Source organism: Lepidochelys kempii, chromosome 1, assembly GCF_965140265.1.
Source record: "Lepidochelys kempii isolate rLepKem1 chromosome 1, rLepKem1.hap2, whole genome shotgun sequence".
In the NCBI taxonomy this organism is placed as follows: Eukaryota; Metazoa; Chordata; order Testudines; family Cheloniidae; genus Lepidochelys; species Lepidochelys kempii.
In genome coordinates, this window is record NC_133256.1 from 50222201 (window position 1) to 50242110 (window position 19910).

The window sequence follows — 19910 nt, forward strand, 5'->3', positions numbered from 1 at the left end:
ATTTATTCTGTTTATTAAGATGGGTGTTATGCATGGTATATAAAAGTTTTTTGATATTTAAATCAGCACTTGCCAGTCTGCCTTAAAATTTACACATGCACTACAGATGTGTGTAGTGTCCCAATTTTAGGAAAGTTACTGAAAGATGTTAGTTAATTAAGCCACTTTCTGGATTTTATAACAATATTTTTAAAATACTGCTAGTTTAGAGGCATAACTCCAGAATTAACCACACCAAGGTGTGGTATCCACTCAGAAGGATGCTCTCTTAAATGTACTTATTTAAATTTTAACACATTACCAAATTCAGTGAGTTTTTTTGCTTTTGTTTTATTTATTTCTATAATGTTTGTCAGTGGAAAGATTCACTTCACCAATGCCTTTTTCATTACTAAAATACCAAATTGCTGTCAACTATCCATTTCCAGACCAACTGGGACAAATAAAAATATTTTAAAAATTAAAAGAGGCAAGCGATGGAAGGGGGTAGGGAAAGCATCGTTTCTATCTTTTAAGCTTTGAAAGCCTTGAAAAGAGGACCTGAGCAGTACTTCTTATGGACAAGCGTGCTGGCAGTCCATTTGAAAAAGAACACAGTTTGAACTAGGCTGTTCAGAACACACTCTGTACCCATTGCTCATATGAAATGCAGGTATGTGATGTTTTACTTATGGGAGAGTTACTGTGGTATTATTGCTTGAAAATGAAAATAAAAAATGCTGACTGTATGTTAGCTGATAATTGAAAATCTAAGAAAAGCATGAGGGAAATTTGTTTCCGTGTTGAGGTAGTTTTTATTTTAAAAAAAAAAAAAAAAAGTGAGAGAGGCACACCTTGAAATGTTAAATACTTAGTAACTTCTGATAAGTAATCTTATCCATTTTGCTGCACAAACAGTTCACACCTGCAAGCCAGATTGTGCCTGTTGAGCTGAGTTTATTTCATGCTGATTTAACTCACCATTGGAGGGGCCGAGCTGAGGAACATGAAAGTGGAAACAGTATGAGACAGTGTACATGTGCAGTCACACCATCTGCAATTTATGGAAGCTGGGAACAAACACTGAGTAATCTGATATGGGAATGGTTATGTTCAATGTGTCACTGATTGTTTGGTGACTTTATCTGGAGAATTAACATTACCATGAGTAATAAAAAAAAAAAAAAAAGCTTTAAAACACAGGCCGATGTATTAAAAATAAGTAAAGGATGTGAATGTGGATAAAACAGATAGTTACTGTTTAATGGTACTTGCATAAATAATCTAATAAAATTCTGAATATCTTCTGTGCGTGTGCGTGAGTGAGAGAGAGATACATACACATGTTCATCTTGGAGGAAAAATACAAATTTGTATACTGTACTGCATGTGCCTATAAAATTTAGCTGGACTTGGTTGAGACAGTCTCACAAGCTGCATTACTTTCAGACAATATCTAGATTGTAACTATAGCATGCAGCACAACTAAATCTCTACCCGATTTAATCGCTGCTTGGAGGGATGCAGCTTGCAAATTGTGTGTAGTGTGGTATGCAATCCTCATGCATAACTGCATCTGAAATGGTTACATTAATTTCAACGACATGGGCAACACTTCACAGTAAGTTGCGAGCCCTTGCTGTCTTTTGCTGTTATCTTCTGAATATAGACTGTTCTGTGGGCACTTTTTAAAATGTTATAGCTGTGTACTTCAGATGCTTACTGTTATGACAGAAACTCCAGCTGCTGTGCTGTTGGGTTTAGGCCCTGTGTTGAAATGCTTTTTTATCTTCCCAGCTACTGAAAGCTGATGCTCATTCTCTGGAAGGCCATCATCCTGCAAAGAAAGAAACAAAAGTTTATAGAGAAAATGCAAAATAAGGGAGAACGCTCTTTTTGCAGGATTGTGGGGTGATTCTGGAGGATCCTGCGGATGTAAAAAGTTAAATAAAAAAAAGTTTTTAATGAGATTCGTTTAATTCCATGTCAGCTTTTCCAGGAATCTATCTAAGGTGTTTGTAAGGAAACTTGTTATAATGGAACAGCCCCATTTCTCTTCTCAGCTTTAGCTAATAGCTCTCTTTCAAACTTTTATAAACGTTTGCATTTATTAACTGCCAGCTTATCGTAATTTGTTAGGTCCATAAAATGAATCCAATAAATGAATCTCAGATTGATCCTTTGTTCTGTTAATGCATTACAATCAATTAAAAGTGAAGACAACAATACTAGTTAAAAGATCATTAGTGTTAAAAAGATAAGCCCAGTTTCTCTGATATGCAGCAAGGAAAATGTTCTTGTGAGAGAATAAGTGTGCTCCAAGGTCCTCCCTAAAGCCTTATGGAGTTCCAGTTTCAGAGAGGTGAGATTTGGCTGAATAAAATGTTATGCTTAACATTTAACCAAGGGGAAAAAGTGCTCAAACTACATGTAGGCTGTCACAGAGTCCGGTCTATACCCCAGCCTGCAATCAGTCTCTCTGGAGTGACCCCTTAGTGGGCCGGGCCTGAAGGACACACACAGTTCCAACAGGGGCAGGCCTGTGGCCTCCAAGACTGGGCCTTCGGCACCAACAATCCCTGTCTGTCTCCATGCCTCTCTGCAGTGAATCCAGCCAAGCCAGAGTCCTGCAGGAGGCTGGTACTGTATCCCTCAGGGCCAATGCTCTCAGGGAGCACTTACAAAGCAAGGTAACATTTTATTAGTCACCTGGCACACAGAACCTTATAGTGCTTAGGTTAGCACAGAGAGGCAGAAATTACACTACAGTACATGCCAAGCCAGTACCATGATGAGCCAGCAAAGCTGTAATGGACTCCTCCTCTGGCTCCCACCCCCCCATCCCTCTTTTGTCTTCCCAGGTTTGGGCTCCTTAGTCCCTCCAAAAAGGGATGTCCTCCTTCCGGTCACCTGACACCAGGTTCTCCAGCTCAGTTCACAAGTCTTGCCTGCTGGGGTGTGCTGCTGTCAGGTGTTGATGTTTCAGAGGTATCTCTTGCTGGATGCTATGTTGATTTGGGTTACATTTGAGACAGCTCTTTAATGAGCCAGCCCCCAGGCAGCCAGGTGACACCCATACCTCCTGCCTCCTGCACTCTTTTAGCAGGTATCAAACTTTTTTTTTTACAATGCGAATTAGAGAGGGAAACAGAGGCACACAGGATTAATAAAAATATTCCAGAAACTTTCCACTCCATCAAAGGGGGGATGCATTTATAAAGTTCACAGGGCTTGATCCAAGCACGACCAGTGGTATTCACTAAATACTAACCTGGGAGGAGACTCCTTATAAAGTCTAGAAGGAGATTCCCCTGGCTAATTTCAATGACTGACCCAGCTATGGGATAATGGATAGATGCCTGATTGATGGCTGCTGTTACAATCACTGATTGTGATATTATCACATTTAGCCTATGGCTAAATGAAGCCACAACCTACAGGGAGCTCCAGCCTTCCCTCAGGGAGGTCAAGACCTTAATGAGGGCCTACAGTTCTTCCCATGCACTACACAATATCTTCCTATGCAGCGGTGGGGGACACAGGGGTAAAGAAACATGGGCTCCAGCCAGGAAAAAACAGATAATGTTTGAGTCAGTTGTGGCCTTGTCTTCACTAAAAAAGGCAAGTTCTTAACTTGAGTTAAAATCCTAGTGAAGACAAGGAAGTTTGTTTTCACACAAGTTAAAGACTGAATTAAAAACACACCTTTTTTAAGGTTTCAGAGTAACAGCCGTGTTAGTCTGTATTCGCAAAAAGAAACGGAGTACTTGTGGCACCTTAGAGACTAACCAATTTATTAGAGCATAAGCTTTCGTGAGCTACAGCTCACTTGACAAGGCCTTTGTAACCGACCCAAAGGGTGGGGCCAGATAGACCACTTTAAGAGCAATGCCAAGAACAGCTACCTTGGCAAAGCCTGCCCACCATCAGATTATGCAGTGTAGCTGAGAACAGTAACCTTGGGTCATATAAAATGACTGGCTGGCAGAACTACTGCTTTGCATCAGAGCCCTGCACAGGACTATATTTTAATTCCGCTCCCACTAATATGGCAGCGGGTCCTACAGGATCTGCGGGATCCCTGTCCCGCTGCAGGGCTCTACACTAGTCCCATTGAGAGCTCTGCTTTGCATCTCTAGTGATCAACAATGGAACCAGAGACTTAAACTAAGCATTTTAGCACCAAAAGTACAACACATGGAAGTAACAGATCAAGATCAGAACATAAAATGAGTGTTAACATTCATTTTTCTGTCTTTGTAACAATTCTGAGAGCACTTAGTATGTTACACAGTTGCTGCAGTAAATCATGGGCTTTGTGAGCATATGGGAAGAAGGTTAGTTTGAGTTTGTAGATTGTGGCACTGGTTTTCAAAAATTCCTCACTCACCTCTTAACAAAATGCACTAGCGGGCAGAATATGGTCAAATGCAGAGCTTTAAAAAATATAGAGTTGATTATTGGAGGCCTGGCTCAGTTGTATATGACCCCTAAAATAACCTGCATTCCTCTGACCTGACCTTTTCCAGAAGAAAACCAGTCTATAAAATGAACTCTTTCCTCTTCTTCATTGGAAAAAATCCCCAAAACTTACATCTCATTTTTCAAAGGTCTGAGGCACAAGCATCACCAAGGCCTGATGACTAGTATAATACTTTCTATCAGGGAAACTTACAGCCTTAGCTCCAGAGATAATATTCCAGATCCGCATAACATAGGATATATTTTTTGTGCCACAACATGCTCAAGAAGAAAAGGAGGACTTGTGGCACCTTAGAGACTAACCAATTTATTTGAGCATAAGCTTTCGTGAGCTACAGCTCACTTCATCGGATGCATGCCGTGGAAACTGCAGAAGACATTATATACACACAGAGACCATGAAACAATACCTCCTCCCACCCCACTGTCCTGCTGGTAATAGCTTATCTAAAGTGATCATCAAGTTGGGCCATTTCCAGCACAAATCCAGGTTTTCTCACCCTCCGCCCACCCCCCCCCAACTCACTCTCCTGCTGGTAATAGCCCATCCAAAGTGACCACTCTCTTCACAATGTGTATGATAATCAAGGTGGGCCATTTCCTGCACAAATCCAGGTTCTCTCACCCCCTCACCCCCCTCCAAAAACCACACACACAAACTCACTCTCCTGCTGGTAATAGCTTATCCAAAGTGACCACTCTCCCTACAATGTGCATGGTAATCAAGGTGGGCCATTTCCAGCACAAATCCAGGCTCTCTCACCCCCCACCCCCATACACACACAAACTCACTCTCCTGCTGGTAATAGCTCATCCAAACTGACCACTCTCCAAGTTTAAATCCAAGTTTAACCAGAACGTCTGGGGGAGGAGGGGGGGGAAACAAGGGGAAATAGGCTACCTTGCATAATGACTTAGCCACTCCCAGTCTCTATTTAAGCCTAAATTAATAGTATCCAATTTGCAAATGAATTCCAATTCAGCAGTTTCTCGCTGGAGTCTGGATTTGAAGTTTTTTTGTTGTAAGATAGCGACCTTCATGTCTGTGATTGCGTGATTGCGAAGTGTTCTCCGACTGGTTTATGAATAATTCTTGACATCTGATTTGTGTCCATTTATTCTTTTACGTAGAGAGTGTCCAGTTTGACCAATGTAAATGGCAGAGGGGCATTGCTGGCACATGATGGCATATATCACATTGGTGGATGTGCAGGTGAACGAGCCTCTGATAGTGTGGCTGATATTATTAGGCCCTGTGATGGTGTCCCCTGAATAGATATGTGGGCACAGTTGGCAACGGGCTTTGTTGCAAGGACATGCTCAAGGTGTGGCAAAGTTATAAAATATTAATTAATCTGTCACTGCAACACTTTCTAACTATTATTGCTTCTAGCTGATGTTTACTTTACAAATATACTGGTATTCAGGATCCAAACTGGAATCACGTCATCCAACATTAGAAAATAGCCACACATCTCAGGTGAAACATGGCAGCTGTTTAATATCAAACAGCAATGCTACACCACAGTTTATGGCAGGAAGTGAAGAAGAATATCATACCCACAAGAAACTGCAGGAGGAACTGGATGTAGGCTAAATGCTCCAAATAGGAATTTGGTCAAGACACTGTAAATGTTAACCTCCCAAAGTCAATCTTCATTAATGAGTGTTCCAGTCTATGCATTAACCACAAGTGGTCTGGACCTTGGTACTGGATCTAATCTATAGTACTAGGGACAAAACAGTCAAGAGTGACTGGTGATTTTGGATATTCATCTTGAAACACCTTAAAGGGGCCTGAGTTTCATAAAACACTGAACACCCGTTTTCTCAAAAATAGGCCCCTTTGTAGTGTCTCAGAAATTGGACACCCAGAAACTGAAGCACGTAAAATCACTTTTCACTCTTGAAGACCTTGATTTAGGATTTACAACGTACTATTTCAATGTGCAATTGTTTACTGTCCTCCCTCTCTAATTTGGATTTTCCAGCAAACACTGATAGTTGCTGCTCAACAGAGTACCTGCTTTGTTTTGTTTTAAAATAAGAAAAAAGAGCCAGAGAGAGGCTGCTGGTGTCATTCCTGTATATAATAATCATCATGAACATTGCTTGCTATTTGCATTGTGCTACACAACAGGACGTGTAAAGATCCAAAAAAAAAAAAAGAAGAAATTGTGCTAAAAATCTTAAGCAAAGCTCAGGACTGCCAGACTCCTACTGCCCTGAAGCACTCAGATCCATTTCACAAGATGAATCACAAGAGGTTTCCTTTCCAGTGCTAATTGTGCCATAGGAAGAGGTCATTATATAAATAACAGAAGAAAATTAGACCAAATAAAAGCCCTGGAAAAGCCTGTTGACTTTGTTTCCTTTAAGGTTTCAAGTGAGATTTGGGCAGTGCCCTATGGTGTGACCAAAAATATTGCAGCGGCCAAATAAGAAATGTCTTTTTAAATTAACCTCCTTATGAATGCTCAGTTTATTAGTATTATTTACTGATGGTTACTTATTTATTTCACATACAGGCAGCCAGAGCCAGTGTATCTAGGGAAATGTTTTAAAGCTACAGGTTTCCTAATCCTTTTTAGGCTGGCGTGTACAGAAAATAATCCATTTTGGGGTTATCATTATAACAGGGGAAGGGTTTACAAAAAGTAATCCCTTTCACCATTATAACTTATTGAATTACAGTAAGTTAAACATTTTTATTACTCAGAAGTCAAGAACAGGGTATATTTGTACCATAACTTGCCATTGGTGCACTTTGGATTATATAATATTTCCAGTGTTTAAAATGCTAGCTCCTAAGCCTCCAGCCTCTTTTATAATTCCTTAGTTTTGCAATGAATATGAGCAGGCAAAGGAAACAGTAAGAGTCCCAGTAGAGGAAGTATAAAACAGTGGATTTGTTTCTAGCTCTAAGAGTTCTGTATATGAGAGACAAATCCAAATAAACTAAATTGAGGGGGCAGAGAACTGCTGTTGAATTGCATTCAGAATCCAGGATCTCCATCTGTCTCAATGGCAACTAGCCAAAGTCTTTTCAGGTTTTGTTTATTAAATTGAAAACAGCTGGGATATTATTGACATAGGAGCTGTTTTACTGGTCTGATTCTGACCATTACAAGTTTTGTTGTTTCTAAGAGAGTCCAGCTATTTTTATTGCTAAAATTTAAACTGAAACGAGGGTTGTCTCCTATTGAAGCTGTCATACTAAATTCCAGCAATGTCATCAATTTACAAAGTAATCATTTAATAAACAGTCATAAAAAGCTTCACTTGCAAGTGCAACAGTAATTTACAGCTGACAAATACTTTTTTACATAGAACAACTAGGCAGAATGCCAAAATGAAATTTCAAAGAGAAAAAAATGAGACTGATCATGAAAATTATCATGAAAAATTATTTCTATTTTCCAGCCAGCACTACCCACAATTTTAGTGCTATTTCACTGGTCTCAAAACTATAAATAAGTCCAAAATATTATATAGCATTTGGTACTAAGGAGAGGTATTTGAACAGATTTATTAGAAAAGTGAAGTGTTATTCCACATATTATATAGGGGTTTGTATTTACTTTCCTTCTAGAAAGGAGCAGAATATTTTATGAAGATCAGCTAAAATAAAAATTTTCACTTGTAGATCTCCAGTGCTGTTATAAATATGAATAAGCATTATTACCCCAATTTTAAAGATGAAGAAACTGAGGTAGAGAGAAAGTGACTGGTTCAAGGTGATGACAGAGCTAGGAATGGAAAATGTGTCCCCTGACTCTCAGTCCAATGTTCTCTCTCTTGGTTCACACTGCCTCTGTATAAAAACAAGTTTTCCCTTCTGAATTCTCTCTCTTACACACATACTTGGGCCCCAGTTCAGGAAAGCATCCCCATTCAGGACAGCACCTAACCATGTATTTCACTTGAGGTATAAGTCATTTAGTTCAATGGACCTTAAATTGGTGCCTCAAATTCAGCGCATACTTATGTGATAGCCAAACTAGAGGTGGACTTAGGCATGTGCTGAGCTCCAGAAAACTTATCTAGCAAATACTTACATTACTCCAAGAAAAAGGTATTTCTAGCCTGATTAGCTCTGAATGGTGACTAGTATATAGCTGAAGATGATTTACTGACCTCTGAATGTGGAATGCTATAAAGGAATGATTAGGGAGACAAAAATCCCTGTAGAACTAGGACAAAATACTTCCTGTAGTACAAACAGGAGTGCTATATGTTTTCACTGTGATATGCTTGCAGAATATGAACAACAGCATGACTTGCAACACTAAAGTAGTGGTCCCCAAACTTCTCAGGGTCCTGAAGGGTTGGGGGGACACAGACAGAGGTAAGAGGGACGAGACTGGGGGCAGGGCCAGAGCCGGGAGTGGGGCTGTGGCCACGGGCCAAAGCTGGGGACGGAGCCAGAACCAGGGCTGGGTGCAGAGCTGTGGCTGGGCTGTGGCTGGAAGCCAGGGGCTGGGGCCAGGGCAGAGCTGGAACTGGAGTGGGGCTGGATGCTGCTCCCTCCCCTACCCCACATGGGGGCTGGCTCAGGCCCGCCGTGCTCCTTCCCCCTCCCCCCCCCCGGAACATTCCTCCGCACCCCCTTGGCGGGCATGACCCACAGTTTGGGGACCTCTGCACTAACGGAAGTAATACCTCTGACTTCATACAGCTTGCTGAAACTGTTTACTAAATGCATCAGAGTGTAATTTAACTAAAAGGGTGTGGGGGGGAAGCTTTCAAGTTCCAGATCCTCCAATGATGTTAAATCAACAGAGCTCCATTAAATTCAGTGGAGTTATGCCAATTTACACCATGGAAGAAGCTGGCCATGAGGCAGAAATTCTGCTTAGTAAGTCACACTTTCTATCTTTACCTTATCCCTCGTCCCACAGCTCCCTCTCAATCCAGAGATAAATAATCTTTCAGTTCTGAACAAAAATTTAAAATTGAGATATAAACATTGTGTGATAAGAATATATCCTTCAAGAAGGAAAGAAAATACCACCACCACCACAATCTTCTGCCTTAAAGTGACCATAAAATTGCTAAATTGTCTCATTATATATTGCACTGGATGTCTATAAGCTTTACATGACAAAGGGGCTGTGCAGTTCAGAAGTATTTACAGTTAAAAACTGCTTCTATCTGAACAGCAGAATGGAGACTATAACTACTTGAGCATGTACTTTGTAGGTACTTTACTATATTCCTTAATTGAAAATGGTGTGTAAACTATTTGGACACTTTTTTATTTTTTTTATATTGTTATTTAATTAGTCTGTATATTTGAATTACAAATATTCCTTCTTGGAACTACACTCCCTTTAAGTGTCAGTGATCTCTTTTTGGATACTAGGGGAAGTACTGAATCACACAAATGTGCTAGGGAGGAATTCCACACTGGAACTTGCAATATGCAAATTAAGATATTTTTTCTTGTACTCATTTTGCTTTTCTGTATCTTCATTTTTAAACTGGAATCTGGATTCTTCTCCCCACTTTTCTTTACATTTTTATCCAAATATTTTGAAACATATTAAATAGTCTTAAATAATTAATATTAAACAGTGTCCCTGTCTCAACATTAAAGCATAAACAGGCCCAGGCCTTCTTAATCTATATCAGATTTATCCATATGCCACCTCTTTGTTAATCAATTTTATGATATGTTCAGAACAAATGAGCATTGATCTAAAGATGAAAATGTCACACTAATATAGATTAAATTGATATTACCACACGTTTATAGTTCAAATTTGGAAGTTAAATATTTGACTGTAAAGATTTTGTACTTAATGGTGAATTATCCAGCTTTAAAACATGGACTATATTTCAAGATCCCTTAGTTGCGATGGCAAGACTTGTGAGCCAATCTGATTTACGTGCACAAAATGTATCACTGCACCTGCAAACTGACCTTTGGGAAATTGACGGCGTTTGCAGGTGCAGTTAAGGAGGTGTGTTGCAAATGTGGCCCAAGATACTGGGGGAAGAGAGTGCAGAGCATTGTGCACAAAAATATTTAATTGTATACTAACAAAGCACTTTCACTTCCAGTGAAACCACACAGTAAGTTGGTCATTACCTGTGTCTCTTTTAGAAAATGTTGGCTCCAAAGAGGCATTTAAAGTATTTGATGGCAAACAGTTAAAAGGTTACAAGACTAAAACAAGAATTTGCAGTCCTGAAATTACTTACATTAACCCATGGATGTTCGAGAACTTGCAAGGCTGAGAATCGCTGATCTACATCTACCTGAAGCATCATTGTGATAAGTTCCTGTGAAATGGAAGATAAGATCCAGTTTAGAGCACATTTTTATGAAGAAAAACAAAAGACTTAATTCAGTGAAGTGATCTTCAATTGATTGTAGTAAAGTACAGTATTCAATGAGTGAGAGAATTATACAGGGTGGAAATATACTAGGGTTATTTAAAAAAACCTGTCAACTGCTGAACTGTAAGCTGAGCTTCTAAATCAATAGCTAAATAATAAATTGAAAAGCTAGAAGATCATAGTGCTGAGTTACTTTTGTAGTCAGCGGTTTGCAGAGGAAAGAACTTCTCACATAAGGTATAAAACAGATGGGAGCATGAAATCAGGTTAGTTGCCCATTTAGAAAATAGCCAAATTCTAGATTAGTCTGCATCATCTTTAGAGAAAATTGGCTTTCTCCAGGTCCCAATATCAATAGCAAAGTGGATATTTTCAAAAAAATATTTCTAACTCTTAAAACCTTTATTTTAATATTTCAAATTCTTCTTTACTATTTTCCTCTCAGTTTCCTACCAGCATTTAATGCATTTCTTTTCCCATCAGTGAGTACATTCAATCTATACAAAAGATAACAGTAATGGGATGCTAATATAAAGGGAAATCAGAAATGATAGACATCAATTATTTTCAATAATAAATGGGAGCGGAATAGAAACTAATGAGTTTATGCATCAAAATGGAAAATATTAGAACAAACTAACTAGATAGAGTAGTTCGGTAATGGAACAAGCTTGCCAAAGGAGCTGTGGAATTGTCATTAGAGATATTGAAGACTAGAGCTGATTCTTAACAGATGAGTGATGTCTTATGTATGATGAAATCAAGCTTGCCACAATACAAAGGGAGGGATTAGAAGACTCCTACTAACACTTAATGTTTTCTTTCAGTTCCAAGTACTGTATCCTGTATGTTAATTTCACTAGTTTGGAAACTAAAATCCCACCCCCATCCCCTCCCATATTATTTCCAAAAACAGTACAAAGCAGTGGTTTAGAGGAATCAAGAATCAGCGTTTAATATGTCATTTTCAATCCTCACACCCCAGATGAAAACACTGACATTGTTTTGTGATAAATTAGTGCTCATACTGAGAGCAAGGAGAGGACAGTGTTGCATATATTCATCCTATGATTATGTGTTGGTGTTCCCAAGCTTAAGGAAAGTATTTGGGTGAAATCTATTAGTTATACACATGCCAACTCAAATGGACTGCAAATATGAAACTCCAATCAACTCCAATGTTACTGTAACTCAGAATGCCTCACCTCTTACTATAGTGCACCAATGAGACTGCTCCAGAGAATTTGAACTCTTGGGCCAAATTCAACCCTGTTGTGTAAGTGTATTTAACTGTGTTAGGGACTAATCCTGAAAGGTACTGTGCATCCACAGTTCTCTCATCTCATCTCAGAATCAAGCTCTTCCTTATTACCGTAAAAATGTTTTATCCGGCATGTTGGACGAATGGGGGGTGCCGGTAAGTGAAAAATGCTGGTTAACTAAGAGGGAGGGAGTTTGGGTGCAGGACTGGACGTTGGGACGTGGGAAGGGTGCGGGGCACGGGATCTGGGAGGGAGTTTGGGTGTGGGAAGGGATGCTGAGCTACGGGTTAGAGCACAGGAGGAGGTGCGAGGCATGGGCTCTGGGAGGGAGTTTGTGTGTGGGAGGGGGCTCAGGGCAGGGGGTTGGAGCACAGGAGGGACCTGGGGTGCCAGATCCGGGGGGTGAGGGGGGACTCACCTCGGGTGGCTTCCTGCAAGCAGCGACCTGTCTCGGCTGCTTGTAGGTGGAGGCAAGGTAGGCAGTTCTGTCACTGTCTCCACCCCACCCTGAGCGCTGGTTGTGCAGCTCCCATTGGCCGGGAACCATGGCCAATGGAAGCTATGGGGGCAGCGCCTGCGGGCGGAGGCAGCATGCAGGAGCAGCCAGGACAGATCATCACTTGCGGGAGCTGCCCGAGGTGAGTGCACCGCAGATCCGGCACCCTGCACCACCTCCTGCGCCCCAACCTGCCTCTCACACCCAAACTCCCTCCCAGAGCCCATGCACCCCAACCTCCTGCCAGCCCTGCACCAACTGGACTATAAACCAGACTTTCAATAAAGATCAGAAATGCCGGTTTACAGAACTTTCCGGTTGGTGAAGTGCTGGATAAAACAGCTTTTACTGTACTTGGAAGTTGGTTTTAAAATAGAGGACTAAAAAAAATGAACTGCTTGTAATGGATTGACAGAACAAGTCAGAGTCTCTTATCCTGGCAACATTCAGGAGTTACAGGCAATGTTGAGCCTGGTTCTTTGACAGAGAGAGATATCAGGACAATCCTTTCATGTCATTAATCATGAGACATGTTTTCCTCAGATTATTATTATTTAGTATATATAATGCAATTACACCTGAAGGTGCCAATTGGAATCCAGCTGCCATTGTGCTTGTTGCTGTACAAACCCATAGAAAGCAGAGTTACTGCCCCCAAGGAGTTTTCAATCTAAGATGTGCATATTTATGATCCAAGTTACTGGAAGTTTTAATTGTTCAATAGGTTTGACAGGATGCTTAAAACTAGAGCTGGGCAAAAACTTTCACACAAATAGTTTATTCTCTGAAAAATGCAGTGTCAGGTTCACCACAACTATCTGTGAATTCAGATTGACTTTGGCAAATAGATTCGCCCCTCCCCCTTAAAACGGATACATTTTGAATAAGTTTTTAAATGTTTTGTTTCAACACAGATGGGGTGGGATCTGAGTTACTACAGAAAATTCTTTCCTGGGTATCTGGCTGGTGAATCTTGCCCATAGCTCAGGGTTTAGCTGATCACCATATTTGGGGTTGGGAAGGAATTTTCCTCCAGGGCAGATTGAAAGAGGCCCTGGAGGTTTTTCGCCTTCCTCTGTAGCATGGGGCACGGGTCACTTGCTGGAGGATTCTCTGCTCCTTGAAGTCTTTAAACCATGATTTGAGGACTTCAACAGCTCAGACATAGGTGAGAGGTTTTTCGCAGCAGTAGTGGGTGAAATTCTGTGGCCTGCATTGTGCAGGAGGATGGACTAGATGATCATAATGGTCCCTTCTGACCTTAGTATCTATGAATCTATCTATGAATCTATATTTTTCAAAATGACATTTCATTTAAAAAATTAGCTAGATTTAATTACTAAAGAGTAAAAAACACCTGCTAACAAAATTAAATGTTTCATTTGACCCCAAAAACATTTCCATTTTGGGTTGACCCAAAACAAAAAGATTTTTTTCTGATTTTTTTGATTTAGCCACCCAACTGAAAAATCATTTATTCATTCGGCTTCACTTAACACTGTATAAGACACAAATACAAACAAAGTGCTGCCCAGAGCAGTTTACAGTCTAAGACATAGACAATAATCCGATAATAATGTAGTAGATGACACATTAGGCACGTCTAGACCTAAAGCTTCTCAAATATAGGGACACAAAAGAACAGTAGTTTTACAGTCTCTTTGCACACACAACGTATATACACGACACCTTGGATAAAACGGAAGAGAACCAACTTTGTAAATCTACCTTTGCAGAATCAGAAACGTTATCCCAGTATGGAGATGGGAAATCCACCTGGCCCATCAAAATCTGATCAAAAAGCACTTCCTGGTCATCTCCACATCTGTAAAGTAAACAAACACAAAACAAAACATAAGATTTATTTCCTGAGGTAGTTTTCATAAACTTTTAAAAAGCAAGTAAAATGCTTTTAACTGTAGTTCACTAAGTTTGCCTTTTGGAACCAGTTCCTCTCCCCATGCCATACGGCCACCATTGTGAACTGCAGGGGCACTTGAGATGGAGCACAAGTGAGAAGGGGGGGAAAAAAAGAGTCAATTTGTAGGGCAACCTCTGTCAGCTCCCTCCACCTTCCCTCTTTGTTTCTGAGCTTGCCTATCTTTAAGGCAAGGCCCAGCCCTTCCTTCTTCTTTGCTTTAATGGAGAGGGGAGATTTGTGAGGGGAGGCTTTGAATTTGCTCACAGGTGTAAATCTCTGTTGGAAGGCTTACATTTTGTTTACATTTTACTGCTTCCTGCTTACTGTGTTGGTGAGTAACTGGGGTAATCTGCTGATTTCATCATATATTTTAATTGGTTGTCAAGGGCACCGAGAGCCTGGAATGAGTGCATTTCTTTTGCAAGATAGATTACATTGAAATAAATAAAATGAGAAGAGACTGGAGTTTTTACAGTAACACAATGGAGATTTATGAAGTTTGTATAAATTAACAGGCAGAGCATGGAAAAAAATAACACAGCATTGCAAACAAAGATTCCCACACCCCCCTCACCCCAGAAGATCTCTTAGTGTAGGACACGAACATGGACCATTCACAGTACAGAGGTACATTGTTACAATTTGGATAAAAGATGATAGCCCATACCCACGGAATGGAGGAAAGCCACACAGCAGGATATAAGTAATCACACCAGCTGCCCAGATGTCCACCTTCAGGCCATATCTAAAAGTGTTAGAGGTATTATGATTAGAGATACCACACCTGTATGAACTACAGTACACAACTGAAAGAAAACGGTCAGTGCACAAATTCTTATTAAATGGTCTGAGCTGAATTTTCTCTATATTGTACACCAATTTCTGCTTTCAGATACAAGGCAGAAGTTTACAATTTAAAACCACATTGGATTAGAATGTCTGAAGACAGACGATAAAGTGTACTGGTATCTTGGATGAGAGTAGGACTCTTTTGACCTCTCCTTACAGGAAGCCTGCACAGGTGCCTTGGGTCACTCACCCCAGGGGATGTTTGCTCTACACAATAGATCCTAAGGAAAAGGACAGTACAGGACAAAGGAAGAGCACAGAAAACAACAGTTAGTAGTCACTGACGGCAATTTTTTCTTACCTTTACTCCAGGGGTAAAATAAATGGTTAGTTACTGCCTCAGTGCTAATTTGAGGACTTTCTACTTTGAAGTTAAAAACTGCCATGTTAACCCCTAATAAAAGGTGGAAAAAGGCCTAAATTAAAAGAGTTGTAACTGATATATTGATGAGAACATATTCCACCTTGCACACTTAAATGAACCTTTACTGCAAATAGTTTACCCAGCTTCTGCAATGATTTCAGGGGCTACATATGTAGGGGTCCCACAGACTGTGTAAAGAGGTCCATCCACTATTGTTGCCAGCCCAAAGTCTCCCAGCTTCAGAGACTTGCTTCCATCTTGGTGTTCATAAACCTAAACCAGAAATAAAATCCACAGGATCAGCAAGGTTCTATGTAAATGAACTCATGAACAATTTGCTAACTTCCTGAAAGACTCCTTTCAGTTGAGTATGCTTTCAGATTCTCTCCTTCACTTCCCAAAATACAGATAAGTGCCCATTTAAAAAAAATCCACAGTGATTAGGAGGGTTTCATTCATATATAGTCTCTCTTCTAAGAAAAAAAACATACCCAGTGTAACTGGCTAAGTATGCTGGATCCCCTTTTAGTGGCCGATCATCAAAGAGCACAAAATCTTTCTCTTGTTAAAAGCTAAAGTATGGTAGCATAGTAGAGGCCTGTGCTTTTGATGTTGAAGTTCATGGGTTAAATCCCTACTGAGTCTGACAACCATGGTAGCTTATTAAAATTAATACACAAAAGAGAGGCTTGTACAGGGATTTGAACTTCTGAGCTAAAAGAGTAACTCCATTTGTTGACAGCAGTAGTAGGCTTTTATTCTCCAAATGGACAAGCCATTAGAGAGATCACAACACATTCAGCTATCATATTACGTCACTAAGCACTTATGCTCACTTTTGAGTGCTTGCAAAACACTAATGGTTGAATTTTCAAAAGTGCATGGTGTTAGCATAACTCTTTTTTCACTGAAGTCAATGGTATAACTCTCACTGACTTCAATGGAAGCAGAGTTAGGCCAGTATTGAGTGCTCTTGAAAATCCTTCCCTACATTATCATCTCTTCAGCAGCGAAATGCTACTTGTAATTTTTTTGTTTTCTTTTGTTTTAATCAGTGCAAGAGGAGACTTTATATTCTAGAAGCAGTCAGTACAGAAAGATAGCAGCCACAATAGGAAAATTCAAATTTCCATTGCTTCCCCAGTACTTAAACACTGACAAATATTCAAATATCAAAACAAATATTCAAAATAAAATAATTACATTTATCAAAATAAAATGTTAGCCAGCAAATCATCCCTTAAGGCAGTAGTTGGTTGGGGCTCTCTCTCCCAATTTTTATGTTGGTTTATGGTGAAATTTAGTGCAGTTTAATCTAACGACATTTTAAAAAATGTGTTCAGTCTACAAGAGTAATCTCATGTACACCACCATCTTGAACAGCCACTGCCAAAACAAAAGTGTCACTGAATTACAAATTCCTGCAAAAGAAACTTCTGCGATTTTAGTTAAAAAATGGGCAGTACACTTAACAGAGACTCGTCATCTGCTCACTTCGTGCAGAAGTTTTTCCTAGAAGATCCCTTCCTCATCAACTGAAACAGTGTGCTAGGGATCCACCAGAAACAACCGTAACTAGCCATCCTATGAAGGTATTTTTTTCCTTATTTGCTGTACAACTTAATTGCATAGAAAGATTAAGAAACCTCCTCGTCACTTTTCTGTATTGTAGGACTATGCAACATATTATATCATGTCTTCTATGTTATGAGGGGAGATTCAGCATTCACAGAAATCCTCTGTTCCTCTCATTGTTTTTAATAAATTCATGAAACTGGATCTTGTTATGTGAGAGGATCAACAATCTGAAATGGGTTCACACTTCTCTGTTATTAAGTCAGCAAAAGATGGGCATAAAGGCCATTAAAAATGTAATTTCAGCTTTATTAAAAACACAGATTGTTAAATACATCTGGTTCCTGAAATGAAGTGTTTGCTGAAATGGAAGCAATAAATCTAATTTCAACCGCAATTTTAATTAAAGGCTAGCAACAAGAAACTTTAAATAGACACTTGGTGGAAAATGTAAAGAAGTGGTTTAGATATCTGTGGCTGAAGCCACTGTAACTAGTATTCTTCCTTAATGCAATTGCCATTTATTGTGGTAAATGCCTTCACCAAGTTTGGTTAATTTAGTGCATGTTTACAGATTAATTTCACTGGCGATATGAATGAATCATATAATCAGAGCAATTAATTACAGAAAAGGCCTCTTAAATCATTGAATCCATTCCTCTGCCAATGTGAATTGTGCAGTATGGTAAATTTTCTAGGGTTTTGTCCAGTCTGTTTCCAGGCATGAGGCTTCTACTACTTCCTTGAGAGACTATTTCACTTGATTTTTCTAGTAACACTAAAACAGAATAGTTTTTCCCCACCCTGTTATACCTCTATTTAGCGCTCTCTATAGAAGTGCTCCTAATGTGAAGCAGTGGTATGTTAATTGCCACTCAAGGCGCAAGGAATGTGAATGATAATTTAATGCTCATCTCATTCAGAACAAACACTATACATGTTTTACTGCATTTAAACACTGAAGGGCAATTAGAGAGATGGGGATTAGTGCAAATTACCCACTATGTAGTGCTTTCACTGTTTTAACTAAGCAATAAAACTGGGTAATTGTACAACACTAATTGAATGCAGAAACACATAATTGTGTGCCACCATATGTATCCTATTACTACAAAGACTGTCAGTATTTTCTAAGCTGCTCTTGTGATCACTGCAGATGGCAACAGCCAGAGAAGTTGTTCTCTAGGGTTTATTATATGGCTATAAAGACATCCCATGATTTCACAAAATAAATGTGTTAAATAGCAGCAATTATGAAAAATGTTCCAATTAAAACATGGAAGGTATTTCCTCCAGAGAACAGAGCAAGTGGATGCATAGGTACAGCATTACAGACTTTAAGCACACTGAAAGCTCATGGAGAGTTTTCTGCTAAAATGGACAATAAACATAACAATACTTACCATTTGTATAGAAATTACCAACTTCAAAGTGTTTTTAAAATGTTAAGAAACAAATCCTCATCTTACATCTGTGACATAAATAAATATCATCCCATTTTACAGATCAGGCAATTGAGGCAGAAAGGTTAAGAGATTCCTAAGGCCACAGAGAGTCACTGTCAGAGACAGGATTAGAATTTAGGTTTCAGAGTAACAGCCGTGTTAGTCTGTATTCGCAAAAAGAAAAGGAGTACATGTGGCACCTTAGAGACTAACCAATTTATTTGAGCATGAGCTTTCGTGAGCTACAGCTCACTTCATCGGACCACGGTATGCATCCGATGAAGTGAGCTGTAGCTCACGAAAGCTCATGCTCAAATAAATTGGTTAGTCTCTAAGGTGCCACAAGTACTCCTTTTCTTTTTTATTAGAATTTAGAAACTCTTAGCTCTGAGCACTGTGCTAAAGACCACACTCTCCCTCTCTATCAAACTCTAGGTGAACTTTAGAGCAGTAATGTAGTCAATGGATCAAATGCTGACTTTCTTACAGTGCGAGATCACTTGATGTCATGGCAATCTATTATGTCAAAACATGTTTAGTCAGGCTTTTGACACAGTCCCACATGACAGTCTCATAAGCAAACTATGGAAATGTGGTCTAAATGAAATTACTATAAGATGGGTGCACAACTGGTTTGAAAACCCCTATTCAGAGTAGTTATCAATGGTCTGCAGTCAAACTGGGAGGGCATATTTATGGGGTCCTGCAGGAGTCAGTCCTGGGTCCGATATTAGGCAACATGTGATTTGGATAATAGAGTGAAGAATATGTTTATAAAATTTATGGATGACGCCAAAACGAGAGGGGTTGCAAGCTCTTTGGAGGACAGCATTGGGATTCAAAGTGACCTTGACAAATTGGAGAATTGGTCTGAAATCAACAGGATGAAATTAAACAAAGCCAAGTGCAAAGTACTTCACTTAGGAAGGAAATATTACATGCACCACTACAAAATGGGGAATAACTGGCAAGGTGGTAGTACCGCTGAAAAGGATGTCAGGGTTATAGTGGATCACAAATTGAATATGAGCAAATCATTTGATACCATTGTGAAAAAGACAAATACCATTCTGGCTGCATTAACAGGACTGTCATATATAAGACATGTAATTCTTCTGCTGTACTAGGCACAGGTGAGGCCTGAGCTGATGTGTGTCCAGTTTTAGGTACCAGACTTTCAGAAAGATGGGAA

The 19910-nt window shown here is 39.6% G+C and overlaps 1 protein-coding gene across 3 annotated transcripts in view; it reads right to left on the reverse strand.

The window, feature by feature from the left end:
• The window catches only part of DCLK1 (doublecortin like kinase 1), a 324515-nt gene that overhangs the window by 17155 nt on the left and 287450 nt on the right, over window positions 1–19910 (reverse strand). For all 3 annotated transcript variants that reach the window (XM_073341871.1, XM_073341891.1, XM_073341880.1), the window contains 5 exons: window positions 15838–15971; window positions 15153–15230; window positions 14293–14389; window positions 10669–10749; window positions 1703–1816 (listed from right to left, as the gene is read on the reverse strand). In XM_073341871.1, the coding sequence (XP_073197972.1) occupies window positions 1703–1816; window positions 10669–10749; window positions 14293–14389; window positions 15153–15230; window positions 15838–15971 (504 nt within the window). The remainder of the gene's footprint in view (window positions 1–1702; window positions 1817–10668; window positions 10750–14292; window positions 14390–15152; window positions 15231–15837; window positions 15972–19910) is intronic.